The sequence below is a fragment of the Ranitomeya imitator genome, chromosome 6 (assembly GCF_032444005.1).
Source record: "Ranitomeya imitator isolate aRanImi1 chromosome 6, aRanImi1.pri, whole genome shotgun sequence".
Taxonomy (NCBI): domain Eukaryota; kingdom Metazoa; phylum Chordata; class Amphibia; order Anura; family Dendrobatidae; genus Ranitomeya; species Ranitomeya imitator.
The window spans coordinates 21,768,138-21,789,242 of NC_091287.1; the positions used below are offsets into that span (position 1 = coordinate 21,768,138).

General features: G+C 44.0%; 1 protein-coding gene across 3 annotated transcripts in view; it reads left to right on the plus strand.

The window, feature by feature from the left end:
• DGKB (diacylglycerol kinase beta) overlaps window positions 1–21,105 on the plus strand; it is a 790,513-nt gene that overhangs the window by 251,402 nt on the left and 518,006 nt on the right. For all 3 annotated transcript variants that reach the window (XM_069729311.1, XM_069729309.1, XM_069729312.1), the window contains exon 9: window positions 7,012–7,131. In XM_069729311.1, coding sequence (XP_069585412.1) covers window positions 7,012–7,131 — 120 coding nt within the window. The remainder of the gene's footprint in view (window positions 1–7,011; window positions 7,132–21,105) is intronic.

The window sequence follows — 21,105 nt, forward strand, 5'->3', positions numbered from 1 at the left end:
GTAGCAGAGCTGAGTTATAATTCATTGGAGCCGGTGATATATAATTAGTTACATGTAGCAGGGATGTGTGTATCTAATGTAGCAGAGCTGAGTTATCCTTCATTGGAGCCGGTGATATATAATTAGTTACATGTAGCAGGGATGTGTGTATCTAATGTAGCAGAGCTGAGTTATCCTTCATTGGAGCCGGTGATGTATAATTAGTTACATGTAGCAGGGATGTGTGTATCTAATGTAGCAGAGCTGAGTTATACTTCATTGGAGACGGTGATGTATAATTAGTTACATGTAGCAGGGATGTGTGTATCTAATGTAGCAGAGCTGAGTTATACTTCACTGGTGCCGGTGATATATAATTAGTTACATGTAGCAGGGATGTGTGTATCTAATGTAGCAGAGCTGAGTTATACTTCACTGGAGTCGGTGATATATAATTAGTTACATGTAGCAGGGATGTGTGTATCTAATGTAGCAGAGCTGAGTTATAATTCATTGGAGCTGGTGATATATAATTAGTTACATGTAGCAGGGATGTGTGTATCTAATGTAGCAGAGCTGAGTTATACTTAATTGGAGCCGGTAATATATAATTAGTTACATGTAGCAGGGATGTGTGTATCTAATGTAGCAGAGCTGAGTTATACTTCATTGGAGTCGGTGATATATAATTAGTTACATGTAGCAGGGATGTGTGTATCTAATGTAGCAGAGCTGAGTTATAATTCATTGGAGCTGGTGATATATAATTAGTTACATGTAGCAGGGATGTGTGTATCTAATGTAGCAGAGCTGAGTTATACTTAATTGGAGCCGGTAATATATAATTAGTTACATGTAGCAGGGATGTGTGTATCTAATGTAGCAGAGCTGAGTTATAATTCATTGGAGCCGGTGATATATAATTAGTTACATGTAGCAGGGATGTGTGTATCTAATGTAGCAGAGCTGAGTTATACTTCATTGGAGGTGGTGATATATAATTAGTTACATGTAGCAGGGATGTGTGTATCTAATGTTGCAGTGCTGAGTTATAATTAATTGGAGCCGGTGATATATAATTAGTTACATGTAGCAGGGATGTGTGTATCTAATGTAGCAGAGCTGAGTTATACTTCATTGGAGCCGGTGATATATAATTAGTTACATGTAGCAGGGATGTGTGTATCTAATGTAGCAGAGCTGAGTTATAATTCATTGGAGCCGGTGATATATAATTAGTTACATGTAGCAGGGATGTGTGTATCTAATGTAGCAGAGCTGAGTTATACTTCATTGGAGGTGGTGATATATAATTAGTTACATGTAGCAGGGATGTGTGTATCTAATGTAGCAGAGCTGAGTTATACTTCATTGGAGGTGGTAATATATAATTAGTTACATGTAGCAGGGATGTGTGTATCTAATGTAGCAGAGCTGAGTTATAATTCATTGGAGCCGGTGATGTATAATTAGTTACATGTAGCAGGGATGTGTGTATCTAATGTTGCAGAGCTGAGTTATAATTCATTGGAGCCGGTGATGTATAATTAGTTACATGTAGCAGGGATGTGTGTATCTAATGTAGCAGAGCTGAGTTATACTTCATTGGAGCTGGTGATATATAATTAGTTACATGTAGCAGGGATGTGTGTATCTAATGTAGCAGAGCTGAGTTATACTTCATTGGAGGTGGTGATATATAATTAGTTACATGTAGCAGGGATGTGTGTATCTAATGTTGCAGTGCTGAGTTATAATTCATTGGAGCCGGTGATGTATAATTAGTTACATGTAGCAGGGATGTGTGTATCTAATGTAGCAGAGCTGAGTTATACTTCATTGGAGGTGGTGATATATAATTAGTTACATGTAGCAGGGATGTGTGTATCTAATGTTGCAGAGCTGAGTTATAATTCATTGGAGCCGGTGATGTATAATTAGTTACATGTAGCAGGGATGTGTGTATCTAATGTAGCAGAGCTGAGTTATACTTCATTGGAGCTGGTGATATATAATTAGTTACATGTAGCAGGGATGTGTGTATCTAATGTTGCAGTGCTGAGTTATACTTCATTGGAGCTGGTGATATATAATTAGTTACATGTAGCAGGGATGTGTGTATCTAATGTAGCAGAGCTGAGTTATCCTTCATTGGAGCCAGTGATATATAATTAGTTACATGTAGCAGGGATGTGTGTATCTAATGTAGCAGAGCTGAGTTATACTTCATTGGAGCTGGTGATATATAATTAGTTACATGTAGCAGGGATGTGTGTATCTAATGTAGCAGAGCTGAGTTATAATTCATTGGAGCCGGTGAAATATAATTAGTTACATGTAGCAGGGATGTGTGTATCTAATGTAGCAGAGCTGAGTTATCCTTCATTGGAGCCGGTAATATATAATTAGTTACATGTAGCAGGGATGTGTGTATCTAATGTAGCAGAGCTGAGTTATACTTAATTGGAGCTGGTAATATATAATTAGTTACATGTAGCAGGGATGTGTGTATCTAATGTAGCAGAGCTGAGTTATACTTCATTGGAGCCGGTGATGTATAATTAGTTACATGTAGCAGGGATGTGTGTATCTAATGTAGCAGAGCTGAGTTATACTTCATTGGAGCCGGTAATATATAATTAGTTACATGTAGCAGGGATGTGTGTATCTAATGTAGCAGAGCTGAGTTATACTTCATTGGAGCCGGTGATATATAATTAGTTACATGTAGCAGGGATGTGTGTATCTAATGTAGCAGAGCTGAGTTATACTTCATTGGAGCCGGTGATATATAATTAGTTACATGTAGCAGGGATGTGTGTATCTAATGTAGCAGAGCTGAGTTATACTTCATTGGAGCCGGTGAAATATAATCAGTTACATGTAGCAGGGATGTGTGTATCTAATGTAGCAGAGCTGAGTTATACTTCATTGGAGCCGGTGAAATATAATCAGTTACATGTAGCAGGGATGTGTGTATCTAATGTAGCAGAGCTGAGTTATCCTTCATTGGAGCCGGTGATATATAATTAGTTACATGTAGCAGGGATGTGTGTATCTAATGTAGCAGAGCTGAGTTATAATTCATTGGAGCCGGTGATATATAATTAGTTACATGTAGCAGGGATGTGTGTATCTAATGTAGCAGAGCTGAGTTATAATTCATTGGAGCTGGTGATATATAATTAGTTACATGTAGCAGGGATGTGTGTATCTAATGTAGCAGAGCTGAGTTATACTTCATTGGAGCCGGTGATATATAATTAGTTACATGTAGCAGGGATGTGTGTATCTAATGTAGCAGAGCTGAGTTATACTTTATTATGTTTATTATGTATACCCCTCCTCACATGTAAAGCGCCATCAAATAAATGGCGCTATAATAATAAATAATAATAATAATACTTCATTGGAGCTGGAGATATATAATTAGTTACATGTAGCAGGGATGTGTGTATCTAATGTAGCAGAGCTGGTGTGCCGTATAGTTTTTTTTATCCAGGACAAACCCTTTAAGGAAGTGATTTGGGGTAGGTGAGAAGGGGGAATGCAAACTATACGCTACAAAAAGAGTTTTATTTTCTTGCTAAAAGATGTATTTAGTAATCTGATGAATATGGTAAGTGGAGTCTAGTTTAACAGACATTAGTAAAACTGTAGAAAAGTTGTGAGGGCTGAGGAGCCTAAAGTATTATCTCCATGGGGCTACCACAAGGGGGAGCTTAGGAGACTAATGGAAATCACATCTGCCTGTGGCCAATACCAGAGAGAATTTGGGGGAATAATGCAAATTCTATCTACAACAACTCAGCGGAATTTAGGAACCAAATGCATGAACTAGAGGAGCCCATTGCAAATTATATCTGCCTGCAGCCAACACTAAGAGGACTAAAAAGAATAATGCAAATTCTATTAACCTGCAGCCAACTGTAGTGGCAGCTAAGGAGAAAAAAAAATGCAAATTCTATTTGCATATAACCACCACTAAGGAACTTAGGAGCCTACTGAACATTGTGTCTGCCTGATATGACCACTAGGGGGAGCTGAGGAGCCAAATGCATATTGTGTCTGCCTGTAGCCACCACTAGGGGGAGCTGAGGAGCCTAATGCATATTGTGTCTGCCTGTAGCCACCACTAGGGGGAGCTGAGGAGCCAAATGCATATTGTGTCTGCCTGTAGCCACCACTAGGGGGAGCTGAGGAGCCAAATGCATATTGTGTCTGCCTGTAGCCACCACTAGGGGAAATTGAAGAATCTAATGCATATTGTATCTGCCTGTAGTCACCAATATAGGGAGCTGAGGAGCCTAATGTATATTGTATCGGCTTGTAGCCTCCACTAGGGGAAATTGAAGAATCTAATGCATATTGTATCTGCCTGTAGCCACCACTAGGGGGAGCTGAGGAGCCAAATGCATATTGCATCTGCCTGTAGCCACCATTAGGGGGAGCTGAGGAGACTAATGCATATTATGTCTGCCTATGGTCACCAATATGGGGAGCTGAGGAGTCTAATGTCTATGGTATCTGCATGAAGACTCCACTAGGGGGGGCTGAGGAGCCTAATGCATATGGTATCTGCCTGTTACCATCACTAGGGGGGGCTGAGGAGCCAAATGCACATTGTGTCTGCCTGTAGCCACCACTAGGGGGAGCTGAGGAGCCTAATGCATATTGTGTCTGCCTGTAGCCACCACTAGCGGGAGCTGAGGAGCCTAATGCATATGGTATCTGCCTGTTACCATCACTAGGGGGGGCTGAGGAGCCTAATGCATATTGTGTCTGCCTGTAGCCACCACTAGGGGGAGCTGAGGAGCCTAATGCATATTGTGTCTGCCTGTAGCCACCACTAGCGGGAGCTGAGGAGCCTAATGCATATTGTGTCTGCCTGTTACCATCACTAGGGGGAGCTGAGGAGCCTAATGCATATTGTGTCTGCCTGTAGCCACCACTAGGGGGGGCTGAGGAGCCAATTGCATATTGTGTCTGCCTGTTACCACCACTAGGGGGGGCTGAGGAGCCTAATGCATATTGTGTCTGCCTGTAGCCACCACTAGGGGGAGCTGAGGAGCCTAATGCATATTGTGTCTGCCTGTTACCATCACTAGGGAGGCTGAGGAGCCAAATGCATATTGTGTCTGCCTGTAGCCACCACTAGGGGGAGCTGAGGAGCCTAATGCATATTGTGTCTGCCTGTAGCCACCACTAGGGGGAGCTGAGGAGCCTAATGCATATTGTGTCTGCCTGTAGCCACCACTAGGGGGGGCTGAGGAGCCTAATGCATATTGTGTCTGCCTGTAGCCACCACTAGGGGGGGCTGAGGAGCCTAATGCATATTGTGTCTGCCTGTAGCCACCACTAGGGGGAGCTGAGGAGCCTAATGCATATTGTGTCTGCCTGTTACCATCACTAGGGGGAGCTGAGGAGCCTAATGCATATTGTGTCTGCCTGTAGCCACCACTAGGGTGAGCTGAGGAGCCTAATGCATATTGTGTCTGCCTGTAGCCACCACTAGGGGGAGCTGAAGAGCCTAATGCATATTGTGTCTGCCTGTAGCCACCACTAGGGGGAGCTGAGGAGCCTAATGCATATTGTGTCTGCCTGTTACCATCACTAGGGTGAGCTGAGGAGCCTAATGCATATTGTGTCTGCCTGTAGCCACCACTAGGGGGGGCTGAGGAGCCTAATGCATATTGTGTCTGCCTGTTACCATCACTAGGGTGAGCTGAGGAGCCTAATGCATATTGTGTCTGCCTGTAGCCACCACTAGGGTGAGCTGAGGAGCCTAATGCATATTGTGTCTGCCTGTAGCCACCACTAGGGGGAGCTGAAGAGCCTAATGCATATTGTGTCTGCCTGTAGCCACCACTAGGGGGAGCTGAGGAGCCTAATGCATATTGTGTCTGCCTGTTACCATCACTAGGGTGAGCTGAGGAGCCTAATGCATATTGTGTCTGCCTGTAGCCACCACTAGGGGGGGCTGAGGAGCCTAATGCATATTGTGTCTGCCTGTTACCATCACTAGGGGGAGCTGAGGAGCCTAATGCATATTGTGTCTGCCTGTAGCCACCACTAGGGGGAGCTGAGGAGCCTAATGCATATTGTGTCTGCCTGTAGCCACCACTAGGGGGAGCTGAGGAGCCTAATGCATATTGTGTCTGCCTGTTACCATCACTAGGGTGAGCTGAGGAGCCTAATGCATATTGTGTCTGCCTGTAGCCACCACTAGGGGGGGCTGAGGAGCCTAATGCATATTGTGTCTGCCTGTAGCCACCACTAGGGGGAGCTGAGGAGCCTAATGCATATTGTGTCTGCCTGTTACCACCACTAGGGGGGGCTGAGGAGCCTAATGCATATTGTGTCTGCCTGTAGCCACCACTAGGGGGAGCTGAGGAGCCAATTGCATATTGTGTCTGCCTGTAGCCACCACTAGGGGGAGCTGAGGAGCCTAATGCATATTGTGTCTGCCTGTAGCCACCACTAGGGGGAGCTGAGGAGCCTAATGCATATTGTGTCTGCCTGTAGCCACCACTAGGGGGGGCTGAGGAGCCTAATGCATATTGTGTCTGCCTGTAGCCACCACTAGGGTGAGCTGAGGAGCCTAATGCATATTGTGTCTGCCTGTTACCACCACTAGGGGGAGCTGAGGAGCCTAATGCATATTGTGTCTGCCTGTAGCCACCACTAGGGGGAGCTGAGGAGCCTAATGCATATTGTGTCTGCCTGTAGCCACCACTAGGGTGAGCTGAGGAGCCAATTGCATATTGTAATTGCCTAAAGCCACCACTAGGGGGAGCTGAAGATATTAATGCACATGAATTTAGGCCATGTTTAATGCCCAAACAGTCCTCTTCTGCTCCCTCTAGCGATGGCTTACAGGATTTTGGAGGACATTGACTGCAGATTTACCACTGACCATGTCCTCCTCCTGCACCCCAGCAGACCAGGACAAGGTCTAGAAAACACTCAATGTTGTAACAATAATACAAATCTTAATTGCCCTTGTGTGATGTCCTCCACTTCTGACCACAGATTCTCCATGAAATGATGCAAGAGATCGACTACGACCACGATGGGACGGTCTCACTGGATGAATGGATTCAAGGGGGAATGACCACCATCCCCCTCCTTGTTTTACTTGGGTTGGAAAATGTAAGTTGTTTTTTTGTTCTAATAGATTTTTTGTATAATCGCCTCCATATTGCTAGTAATAATCCTTATATCAAGTAACGTCATATGACATCGCCCTGCCCTCTGACCATAGGGGGTCTCAATCCTGGGGTTGTTGTAGTTTCTAGCTAAAACCTGCCCTTCATTGTAGCCATAAACACAAAGTCCTTCTTATAACCTGAAGGTCAGTGTGGTGCCCTCCGCCCGAGCCTGGCGCGCCCATCCCTGTATATAATACCAAGGATAGCCACCAGATGGCAGAATACTACCAAGGAGTAATGATAACGGGTATGTATAGTCACGTATACATGTATATTATAATCAGACCTACCCAAAGGAATAATAATAGACTGTGTCACCACATCGGCCTCCAACTCAGACGCCGACGGGTGTTCCGCCATGCTTCATCTGGGGGTCCAGATGGAGGAGGGTCTCGGGCTTTGTACATGCCTTATAACGTCATGATTCTTCTCACATGTAAAGCGCCATGGAATAAATGGCGCTATAATAATAAATAATAATAATATTATTAAAGGGAACCTCTCAGCAGGCTTTTGGTATGTATCTGTGAGCAGCATCACATAGCAGACACTTGGCGCAATTTTGATTCTCTGCTTTATCTAGCATTTCTCTGAATGCTGAGCACTGTATAGCCCCGCCCACACCACTGATTGGCAGCTTTCTGTGTACGTTGAAAGCAGCCAATCGTTGATGGGGGAGGGGTTAGACAGAGCAGGAGGACTAAAGGCACGAGGCAACTAGTCATCTAGTGATAATCTCCTTCTGATAAAACACTGATTTTTTTTAAAACTATAGCAAGCATCCCAGTACGTGACACGTCGCTGGAATCGGGGTCTCTGCTCCTACATCATACTGCATCAGATTAAATAGCAAAAATCTGGTGACAGATTCCGTTTAAGCCTTAGGGTGGCGCTCCTTTCCCAGCAAGTGCAACTCATCCCAACTTTCAGATTTTGAAAGAAGGTCTTAGACCATTTTCATCCCTTTTACATAAAACCAAGGCTGCCACCAGGAATTTCAGGGCCCCATACTAGCAAAATTTTGGGGGCCCCCTAGAGACTCCGTCAAAGCTCCACCTCTCACACCTTCCACAGTCTCACCGCCCTCTCTGGGAAAAGCTCCGCTTCTGCACCACGTCCTCACCAATCACACATAACAGTTCCCGCTAAACACCAGATCACAAACACAAGCAGTAGCAAAGCCACTAAAGACTCAAGGTCTCCAAAAATTCAGCATAAAACAGCAGAAATAGAGGCAGCAACACTGACCTGCCCAGATCTTGGAATAAATGCACTGCAGGGTGCAGCCAGCCCATAAAGCAGGATGTTGGCTACACAGGTGCGATATACCAGATCAACAGCCACTCTCCACATATCCACTCCTGGAGGGGGTGACTGCCCAGTATACAAGTGCACAATGAAGGTCCACATAGGGCGTTGTTCACACAATGGTACTGCATAGTGTCTGGTTCACAGCCTATTAGTCACGCCCCTACTTTTCGATTAGGCGGGCTGGCCAGCACACTGTCAATGCATCCCAGTGCGAACACCCCTCATGCGAGACCGAACGTGTTTGGTTAGGCTGCACCCCGAAAATATAGTGCAAAAAATATACAAAAATAGTGAGGTATTGGTTGATATTTTGGCAAAAATACGTAAGCTCGTAACCCACGCCAAGGGTCCCCACGCTTTTATTTTTTGGCCAAAAGATTTCTTAAGTTGCCACCACGACAAGGTAGACTCTTTAGGCCGGGCCCTACTCTACTCTAACATGACACAATGATCATCCAACTCCCCTGATACCGTGTAAGATACCTAAGTGGCCATATGTGTCACAAAGAGCAAAATGAAAAATGCTTCTAAGATTCTAAATTCTATAATTGTAAAGTTACCCCCGTATGAGGATAAGATAATAATCATGCATCGTATAGAGGTCACATATAGACAACGTTCTAGAAGGATAACCACCAAAAAAGAACAGGGCTGCAGAAGCATGCACTCAGATAAGCCAGGACTCACTTGCAGTTAACACTAGGACTACTGGACTCGTGACCCCGACTAGAACTATTGAAGTGCAAGTAGTCAAAATGACTATACCAGTAGTCCTAGTGTTAATACTACCTGATATGCTCCAAGAACGCTCCAGAGCACAAAAAGATGCCATGAAAAGCAAAAGAGCACAAAGATCAGGGGTGTGCGGCGTCTCCTCACAAAGAAAAAAGTGATGTGGTGCCGTCCTGCACAGGAACAGGGACCACCCTCAATTCATCACCCTTTGCCGTCCAAACACCCCGAGACTAAATTTACCAATTCATCATTATTATTTACTCTCCCCCATCTCGAATCATCACCCTTTGGTGTCCCCGACCCCCAGTCTCAATTAATCATTATTTCCTCTCCCCCACCCCCAGTCTCAATTACGGTAATCATTATTTCCCCGTCCCCCAATCTCAATTAATCATTATTTCCTCTCCGCATCCCCCAGTCTCAATCATTATTTCCTCTCCCCATCCCCCAATCTCAGTCATTATTTCCTCTCCCCCACCCCCCAGTCTCAATCATTATTTCCTCTCCCCACCCCCCAGTCTCAATCATTATTTCCTCTCCCCCACCCCCCAGTCTCAATCATTATTTTCTCTCCCCATCCCCCAGTCTCAATCATTATTTCCTCTCCCCCACCCCCCAGTGTCAATCATTATTTCCTCTCCCCCACCCCCCAGTCTCAATCATTATTTTCTCTCCCCATCCCCCAGTCTCAATCATTATTTCCTCTCCCCCACCCCCCAGTGTCAATCATTATTTCCTCTCCCCCACCCCCCAGTCACAATCATTATTTTCTCTCCCCCATCCCCCAGTCTCAATCATTATTTCCTCTCCCCCATCCCCCAGTCTCAATCATTATTTCCTCTCCCCATCCCCCAGTCTCAATCATTATTTCCTCTCCCCACCCCCCAGTCTCAATCATTATTTCCTCTCCCCATCCCCCAGTCTCAATCATTATTTCCTCTCCCCATCCCCCAATCTCAATCATTATTTCCTCTCCCCCACCCCCCAGTCTCAATCATTATTTCCTCTCCCCCAACCCCAGTCTCAATCATTATTTCCTCTCCCCCACCCCCCAGTCTCAATCATTATTTCCTCTCCCCCACCCCCCAGTCTCAATCATTATTTCCTCTCCCCCACCCCCCAGTCTCAATCATTATTTCCTCTCCCCACCCCCCAATCTCAATCATTATTTCCTCTCCCCCACCCCCAATCTCAATTAATCATTATTTCCTCTCCCCATCCCCCAATCTCAATCATTATTTCCTCTTCCCCATCCCCCAATCTCAATCATTATTTCCTCTCCCCCACCCCCAATCTCAATTAATCATTATTTCCTCTCCCCATCCCCCAATCTCAATTAATCATTATTTCCTCTGCCCCACCCCCAATCTCAGTTAATTATTATTTCCTCTCCCCCACCCCCAATCTCAATTAATCATTATTTCCTCTCCCCATCCCCCAATCTCAATTAATCATTATTTCCTCTCCCCACCCCCAATCTCAATTAATCATTATTTCCTCTCCCCATCCCCCAATCTCAATTAATCATTATTTCCTCTCCCCATCCCCCAATCTCAATTAATCATTATTTCCTCTCCCCCACCCCCAGTCTCAATTACGGTAATCATTATTTCCCCGTCCCCCAATCTCAATTAATCATTATTTCCTCTCCGCATCCCCCAGTCTCAATCATTATTTCCTCTCCCCATATCCCAATCTCAATCATTATTTCCTCTCCCCATCCCCCAGTCTCAATCATTATTTCCTCTCCCCACCCCCCAGTCTCAATCATTATTTCCTCTCCCCCACCCCCCAGTCTCAATCATTATTTCCTCTCCCCACCCCCCAATCTCAGTCATTATTTCCTCTCCCCCACCCCCCAGTCTCAATCATTATTTCCTCTCCCCACCCCCCAGTCTCAATCATTATTTCCTCTCCCCCACCCCCCAGTCTCAATCATTATTTTCTCTCCCCCATCCCCCAGTCTCAATCATTATTTCCTCTCCCCCATCCCCCAGTCTCAATCATTATTTCCTCTCCCCCATCCCCCAGTCTCAATCATTATTTCCTCTCCCCCATCCCCCAGTCTCAATCATTATTTCCTCTCCCCATTTCCCAGTCTCAATTAATCATTATTTCCTCTCCCCATCCCCCAGTCTCAATCATTATTTCCTCTCCCCACCCCCCAGTCTCAATCATTATTTCCTCTCCCCATCCCCAATCTCAATCATTATTTCCTCTTCCCCACCCCCCAGTCTCAATCATTATTTCCTCTCCCCCACCCCCCAGTCTCAATCATTATTTCCTCTCCCCACCCCCCAGTCTCAATCATTATTTACTCTCCCCCACCCCCAATTTCAATTAATCATTATTTCCTTTCCCCATCCCCCAATCTCAATCATTATTTCCTCTCCCCCACCCCCAATCTCAATTAATCATTATTTCCTCTGCCCCACCCCCTATCTCAATTAATCATTATTTCCTCTCCCCATCCCCCAATCTCAATTAATCATTATTTCCTCTGCCCCACCCCCAATCTCAGTTAATTATTATTTCCTCTCCCCCACCCCAAATCTCAATTAATCATTATTTCCTCTCCCCACCCCCAATCTCAATTAATCATTATTTCCTCTCCCCATCCCCCAATCTCAATTAATCATTATTTCCTCTCCCCATCCCCCAATCTCAATTAATCATTATTTCCTCTCCCTGTCCCCCAATCTCAATTAATCATTATTTCCTCTCCCCATCCCCCAATCTCAATTAATCATTATTTCCTCTCCCTGTCCCCCAGTCTGAATCATTATTTCCTTTCCCCATCCCCCAGTCTCAATCATTATTTCCTCTCCCCAATCTCAATCATTATTTCCTCTCCCCAGTCTCAATCATTATTTCCTCTCCCCCATCCCCCAGTCTCAATCATTATTTCCTCTCCCCATCTCCCAATCTCAGTCATTATTTCCTCTCCCCCACCCCCCAGTCTCAATCATTATTTCCTCTCCCCACCCCCCAGTCTCAATCATTATTTCCTCTCCCCATCCCCCAGTCTCAATCATTATTTCCTCTCCCCCATCCCCCAGTCTCAATCATTATTTCCTCTCCCCATCTCCCAATCTCAGTCATTATTTCCTCTCCCCCACCCCCCAGTCTCAATCATTATTTCCTCTCCCCACCCCCCAGTCTCAATCATTATTTCCTCTCCCCCACCCCCCAGTCTCAATCATTATTTTCTCTCCCCCATCCCCCAGTCTCAATCATTATTTCCTCTCCCCCATCCCCCAGTCTCAATCATTATTTCCTCTCCCCCATCCCCCAGTCTCAATCATTATTTCCTCTCCCCATTTCCCAGTCTCAATTAATCATTATTTCCTCTCCCCATCCCCCAGTCTCAATCATTATTTCCTCTCCCCACCCCCCAGTCTCAATCATTATTTCCTCTCCCCATCCCCAATCTCAATCATTATTTCCTCTTCCCCACCCCCCAGTCTCTATCATTATTTCCTCTCCCCCACCCCCCAGTCTCAATCATTATTTCCTCTCCCCACCCCCCAGTCTCAATCATTATTTACTCTCCCCCACCCCCAATCTCAATTAATCATTATTTCCTCTCCCCATCCCCCAATCTCAATCATTATTTCCTCTCCCCCACCCCCAATCTCAATTAATCATTATTTCCTCTGCCCCACCCCCTATCTCAATTAATCATTATTTCCTCTCCCCATCCCCCAATCTCAATTAATCATTATTTCCTCTGCCCCACCCCCAATCTCAGTTAATTATTATTTCCTCTCCCCCACCCCAAATCTCAATTAATCATTATTTCCTCTCCCCACCCCCAATCTCAATTAATCATTATTTCCTCTCCCCATCCCCCAATCTCAATTAATCATTATTTCCTCTCCCCATCCCCCAATCTCAATTAATCATTATTTCCTCTCCCCATCCCCCAATCTCAATTAATCATTATTTCCTCTCCCCATCCCCCAATCTCAATTAATCATTATTTCCTCTCCCTGTCCCCCAGTCTGAATCATTATTTCCTTTCCCCATCCCCCAGTCTCAATCATTATTTCCTCTCCCCAATCTCAATCATTATTTCCTCTCCCCAATCTCAATCATTATTTCCTCTCCCCAATCTCAATCATTATTTCCTCTCCCCACCCCCCAGTCTCAGTTCATCCTCATTTTCTGTCCCCCCCCTCCACCCTCATGTAATTCATGTTATTACAGCACAGTACATTACACCCTGGGGCCCTTTCTCCAGTAATGCCCCGATGGCGGTCCTGCATACAGCCATACCTGTAAGCTGAGCAGCCTGTGCCAGCTATTACAGCCGGCACCCTGGCACCTGCTCCACCAGCCGCACCCCTGTGCCAACGATCCAGGACTGTCTCCCTGAATTCTACATTTGTGTTTATCATGGGGTTGGATAGATTCCACCCCCCCCCCCCCCGCCCCTCAAAACCTGCATTATTGATATCCTGGTAATATAACATAACACAGTATAATGTATCATACACATACTGTGCAAACAGGCTCTGACACACTGCACCAAAACTTCAGCAGAAGAAAATCCCATGTGGAAGTAACTTTAATTAACTTTTTTTTATCCACCAGGATTTACTTAAGGGACGATTTAGTAATGACCTGTCAGATCTTAGCGATGATCAACATTATTGGGGACATGTCTGTGACCAGGAGGGGCCAAGGACCCTCATGCACTAAGCACTGGTGATCATTCATCGCCATCTAGTGGAGGCAGAATGAAAAGCGGCACAATTCTTTCAGAACAATATTAATTTGAAGTCTTCTGTGATATAAAAGTATTTGTACCCCAATTAATGCAGATGTAATAAAGAGAAATAGAAAAGTGTGAACTTTATAAATCTGCATAATGTACATTTCATCATACAAACAAGGTTCGGAACTTTCTAAATGGAAACACATTTTACTTTATGCCCACTAGATGGCAGACACAGATTATAGAATCCATCGGTAACCGGAGGCTATGGGAGCTATAGATAGAAATATGGAAAGAAGGGAAAAAGATAGAAAAGGAAAACAAGAGGCAAAAAAAAAGAGAAACAATATGCGATTAATACGGCAGATACATATGAGAGATGATTGATGTGAAACTATAAACAAAAATCATATAAAGACATATTATATTAAGATAACCTTTATGAAATAAGAACTAATAATGTCCTGTACTGACATGGAGAAGACACAACATCTTAGATTACTGAACCGTCACAAACGTTCCGCACCCCCGGACTGATCCTGTACGGATCCTCTGCCTGTCAGCGGAGGTCGGCACCCTAGGGGAATAACATTGGGGCGCCCCAGCTCATCGCGGCTGCCCCTAAGATGCCTAGTAAGGCAGTTTGACGTTTGCATCATACGACATCATTAACGTATTGTCTATCATTATATCGGAGCTCCTGATGAGACAGAAGGGCGAAACGCGTAGAGGTAGAGACCTGAGACTCGCTCTCACGGATGACTACAAATCCATTGCTATGAGATGTATTGAAAAAAACAGAAAATACGGCTCCAGGTGTATCTAGCTAGCGTATGCATAGGGTTAAGTAATCTATCTAGATACTGATCTATGGACATTTATGATATCGCAATGGTTTCGCAGTTGGTACACCGATGTTTCATGGTATAATCTGGGACAAATTAGATCTATTTTTTTATGCTCCGGATTAATATTGATACAAGTCAATTCAATTTAAGATACAGGAATTGTTAGTTTCCAAATGAGTTAATGACCAATTCTGGTCACGTGTTGTTTACATTCTTTGTTATCAATCTTTTTTAGATGTATCTTGTTGTTTGATCATTTCCCTGTAGCTGTAGGATTGGACTTTGCTTAGTGCTAGTGGTCCCCCGTGGGCACATTGTGGGCTACATGGTATCAGCCTTACTAGAGCTTCTTAGGGACCGCAGGCAATGAGCGGGGGCGCCCCAATGTTCTCCCCTAAGGTGCCGACCTCCGCTGGCACAGGATCAGTTTAGGACTCCTGCGGTTCCATACATTCAACAGTCCGGTGGTGACGATTCAGTAATCTCTGTTGTGTGTTCTCCATGTCAGTACGTGACATTCTCAGTGGTCATTTCATAAAGGTTACTTTATCATAGTAGGTCTTTATGTGATCTCTGATTCAACTAGACCCTACAAGCACATTACTTTCTAGAAAGAAAATAAAAACAAGAACAAAATTAAGAAATAGGATAGATAGCATTGGAAAGAAAGAAAGAAAGGAAGAAAGAGAAAAAGAAAGAAAGAAAGAGAAAAAGAAAGAAAGAAAGAAAAAGAAAAAGAAAGAAAGAAAGAGAAAAAGAAAGAAAGAGAGAAAGAAAGAAAGAGAGAAAGAGAAAAAGAAAGAAAGAAAGAGAAAAAAAAAAGAAAGAAAGAGAGAAAGAGAAAAAGAAAGAAAGAAAGAAAGAGAAAAAGAAAGAAAGAAAGAGAAAAAGAAAGAGAAAAAGAAAGAAAGAAAGAGAAAAGGAAAGAAAGAGAGAAAGAAAGAAAGAAAGAAAGAGAAAAAGAAAGAAAGAAAGAAAAAAAGAGAAAGAGAAAAAGAAAGAAAGAGAGAAAGAAAGAGAAAAAGAAAGAAAGAAAGAAAGAAAAAGAAAGAAAGAAAGAGAAAAAGAAAGAAAGAGAGAAAGAAAGAAAGAAAGAGAGAAAGAGAAAAAGAAAGAAAGAAAGAGAAAAAAAAGAAAGAAAGAGAGAAAGAGAAAAAGAAAGAAAGAAAGAAAGAGAAAAAGAAAGAAAGAAAGAGAAAAAGAAAGAGAAAAAGAAAGAAAGAAAGAAAGAGAAAAGGAAAGAAAGAAAGAAAGAGAAAAAGAAAGAAAGAAAGAAAAAAAGAGAAAGAGAAAAAGAAAGAAAGAAAGAGAGAAAGAAAGAGAAAAAGAAAGAAAGAGAAATAGAAAGAAAGAAAGAAAGAAAGAAAGAAAGAAAGAAAGAGAAAAAGAAAGAAAGAAAGAGAAAAAGAAAGAAAGAGAAAAAGAAAAAGAAAGAAAGAGAAAAAGAAAGAAAGAGAAAAAGAAAAAAAGATAGAAAGTAGGTAGTTTAATGTCCATGCAATGATTACATCTAGTATATTTTGGCTATCTATTTGATAGACTCTACCACATTTGTATTAATAGTGTGGACATGTGTAAGTAGCGCTACAATACTGCACACACACATACATGGTAGTGCCATAGTGTAACCAATATAATACTGCTATGCTTCGCATACTTACAATACTTAAACACACATAAACACCAACATTACACACATATACATGTCACCCAAACACACACATACATGTAATACACTGATGAATACACATTATAACACGCATATATAATTACTACGCACACTTTAGACAAACATAACACACATACATACACACATTACCGACAAATACAAACACATGACACAAATGTACATACATATTATAAACACATTGCACACATTAAACACGCAATGCACACATACATACAATACACACTTGCACACACATTAGATACATAAAACAATCATATACATACAAATAGCATACTTCACACATGCTGTACATTTTACTTATGGATTTCACATGTGCTACACATCCAAGCATAACATTAAACACACATTGGGTACATGAACATACATACACATTATGCATATATATACAGTACAGACCAAAAGTTTGGACACACCTTGTCATTTAAAGATTTCTCTGTACTTTCATGACTACGAAAATTGTACTTTCACACTGAAGGCATCAAAACTATGAATTAACACATGTGGAATTATATACTTAACAAAAAAGTGTGAAACAACTGAAAATATGTCTTATATTCTAGGTTCTTCAAAGTAGCCACCTTTTGCTTTGATGACTGTTTTGCACACTCTTGGCATTCTCTTGATGAGCTTCAAGAGGTAGTCACCGGGAATGATCTTCCAACAATCTTGAAGTAGTTCCCAGAGATGCTTAGCACTTGTGGCCCTTTTGCCTTCACTCTGCGTCCAGCTCACCCCAAACCATCTCGATTGGGTCCAGGTCTTGTGACTGTGGAGGCCAGGTCATCTGGTGTAGCACCCCATCACTCTCCTTCTTGGTCAGATAGCCCATACACAGCCTGGAGGTGTGTTTGGGGTCATTGTCCTGTTGAAACTGACTGTTGTAACTTTAAGAAAAACAGACAGGAGAGGTGGTGTCTGCAGACAACAGACATGCTGCAATCCCTCTCTGCATCTCTACCCAACTGTGGTCAAGCATTCCCCCCCAAGCGATGGCCATGGCTTTGTCGACAAGCATGGGTTCTTCTTTCAGATACCATCTGAACATACAGCGTTGGACTGGAGCACCTTTGGCCCACCACAGAAAATCATTCTTGAGGCCCACTATGTAGCTACATAGAAATAAATTCAAGATCACCAATTGTGTAGTAAAACACGCTAATATCAGGGCATAATATAAGGTAGTACACATCTTAATTATGTAGCAGGGGATGGGGTAGCCACCTCATAGAATATAAAGTATCCCCCCTCATAGAATATTATGTAGCCTCCCTCATGGAATATAATGCAGCCCCCCTCATAGGGTATAATACAGCACCCCATAGAATATAATATAGCTCCCTCATATGGCATAATGCAGCCCCTCCACAGAATATAATGTAGCCCCTCAGAGTATAATGCAACCCCCTCATAAGGCAGCCCCTCATAGAATATACTGTAGCCCTCTCATAGGGCATAATGCAGCTCCTTTCATATAGTATGATGTAGCCACCTTAGAGAATGATGCAGACCCCCACATATGATATAATATAATGCAGCCCCTCCACAGAATATAATGTCGCCCCTCAGAGTATAATGCAACCCCCTCATAAGGTAGCCCCCTCAGAGTATAATGCCAACCCCTGATATGGCAGCCCCCCATAGAATACACTGTATCCCTCTCAGAGTATAATGCCAACCCCTCATAAGGCAGCCCCTGATAGAATATACAGTAGCCCCTCATAGGGCATAATGCAGTTTCCCTCATGTAGTGTGATGTAGCCCCCTCAGAGAATAATGCAGCCACCATAGAATTATAATGTAGCCCCCTCATAGGGTATAATGCAGCCCCCTCCACCATCATCATTGTTCTCCCCTCCACCATTGTACTCATTACCACCTCCATCATTGCCTCCTCCCCCACCACCATTGTCCTTTCCACCACTACCATCTTTGTCCTTTACACCACAACCATCATTGCTTTCTTCCCCACCACCATCATCATTGCCTTCCCCACCACCATCATCATCACTGCCTCCCCCACCACCATAATCATTGACTCCCCCACCACCATCATTGCTTCCCCACCACCATCATCATCATTGCCTCCCCCACCAACATCATCATTGCTTCCCCCACCACCATCATTGCCTCCCCCACCATCATCATCATTGCCTCCCCCACCACCATCATCATCATTGCCCCCACCACCATCATCATCATCATCATTGACCCCACCACCATCATCATTGCCTCCAGCACATCATCATCTTTGCTTCCCCCACCACCATCATCATCATTGCCCCCCCACCATCATCATTGCCTCCAGCACCATCATCATCATTGCTTCCCCCACCACCATCATCATTGCCTCCCTCCACACACACAGCTGCACACACGGAGGCAGGGACACACATGCAGGCAGGCAGAGATGCACACACAGACACACACACAGCCGCACACACGCGGCAGACACACAAACACACACGCACACACACACACAGCACCCACTCACCTCTCCGCACGTTCCCAGCAGCCACAGCACATCCTGGCAACTTTCTCTCTAAAACAGCTGCGCTGAATGATGACGTCATCCAGTCGCGCTGAGTCAGACAGGAAGTGCCAGGCAAGAAGGAGGACGGCGTGGATCCCTGCAGGTCTGCTCTGGACTCAAGCTGCAGGGATCACAATCAAGGATCGCCGCCCTTTAGGTTTAGGGGCCTCCCATTCAGCAGCAGCGGTGGGCAGTGTTAGCCTCAGCCTGCGGCTAACGCTGCCAGCCATTAAAGTGAAATGGTATTCACGCCTCTCCACGCCCATGGGGGCGTGGGGAAGCATGAACATTCATTTCTCTTTAGCAGCAGGGACAGGCTCCTGTCCAGCTGCTGCTCTCTGGCACCAGGAGGGCCCCCCTTGACTCAGGGGCCCCAAAGCAGCTGGATGTGCCGCTATTAGCGACACTCCACTGGCTGGGGGCCCCTGGAGCAGTGGGGGCCCTAGGCAGCTGCTAGCCAATATGACAGCAGCTGTCAGTGCCTGGGCCCACCGGAGAATCCTCCGCTTCTCCGGTGGGCCAGTCCGACCCTGTGAATATATGAGGCAGAAAGCCAACATACATCTAATGTCTATAGCAAATAGAGTTGGCTATTTTAGATTTTCTATACTTCACTTGTTAGCGCTCCTCAAACCATAGTGCTGCTGCCCGCCTCTTGGAGTGAAGTCTGGCAGAACTTCTTTCTTCCTCCTGAACCACCCAGAAAATGCCCAATGTAGGTCTGCAAAAAGTTTATTAATATCAAATTACTCCTTTTCTATTTCTGCACAGCAGGGCTTACACATTTTAATGTTTTACTCTACAATCATCATGCGAGTCCCTTCTTGAAAAAAACATTCTCCCTCAGATGCCCAGAGAAAGATAAGAAATGTGCTCTGCTCAAACAATGGCATAGCTGAGGTCTTTCCAGCCTTCTGTGGTCTTGTGTATTTTGTGGTCACTCCTTACTATTTGCTGTCCCTCCTACTTTTCTGCTATTCTTCTTGCCCTTATTTTTCCTCCACTGTCTTTGTACTGACAGGGGATATTCTGTTGTCTCTCCTGACATTTGCAGTTTCTCCTGCCATTTTGTCTCCTTTTTGACTACCTGTTACCCCGTGTCCTATTATCTATCTCCCCTGCTATTGTATAGCCTTTCTGTCTTCATTGCCTATTTCCTTTTACCTCCTGTCTTTTTACTGTCTCTCCCGTTATTTTGTTGCTTTTCCAGCCTATTTGCTATCTCTCCTGCCTTTCCTCTATCTTTCTTTCCTTTCTTTTACCTCCTGACTTTGTACAGTCCCTCCTGTTATTCCGTTGTCTCTCCTGCCTATTTTCTCTCCGTTCTATCCTGCCTTTCTGCTGTCCTTCTTTCATATCTTTTACCTCCTGTCTTTTTACTGTCTCTCCTGTTATTCCGTTGTCTCTCCTGCCTATTTTCTCTCTGTCTTATCCTGCCTTTCTGCTATCTTTCTTTCCTATCTTTTCCCTCCTTACTTTTTACTGTCTCTCCTGGTATTCCGTTGTCTCCCCTGCCTATTTTCTCTCCGTCCTATCCTGCCTTTCTGCTGTCCTTCTTTCCTATCATTTAAATCCTGTCTTTGTACTGTCTCTCCTGTTATTCCTTTGTCTCTCCTGCCTATTTACTCTCTCTTCTCGTCTTTCTGCTATCTTTCTTTCTTATTTTTTTCCTCCTTACTTTTTACTTTCTCTCCTGGTTTTCCGTTGTCTCTCCTGCCTATTTTCTCTCCGTCCTATCCTGCCTTTCTGCTATCTTTCTTTCCTATCTTTTGCCTCCTGACTTTGTACAGTCACTCCTGTTATTCCGTTGTCTCCCCTGCCTATTTTCTCTCTGTCTTATCCTGCATTTATGCTGTCCTTCTTTCATATCTTCTACCTCCTGACTTTTTACAGTCTCTCCTGCTATTCCGTTGTCTCTCCTGCCTATTTGCTCTCTGTCCTCTCCTGCCTTTCTGCTGTCCTTCTTTCATATCTTTTACCTCCTGTCTCCCTTGCTATTTTTTGTCTCTCTTACCCAATTGCTGTTTCTCCCGTGTTTCTAGAATTTAACAAAGGTCAGATGCCTAAAACATTTTTATTCT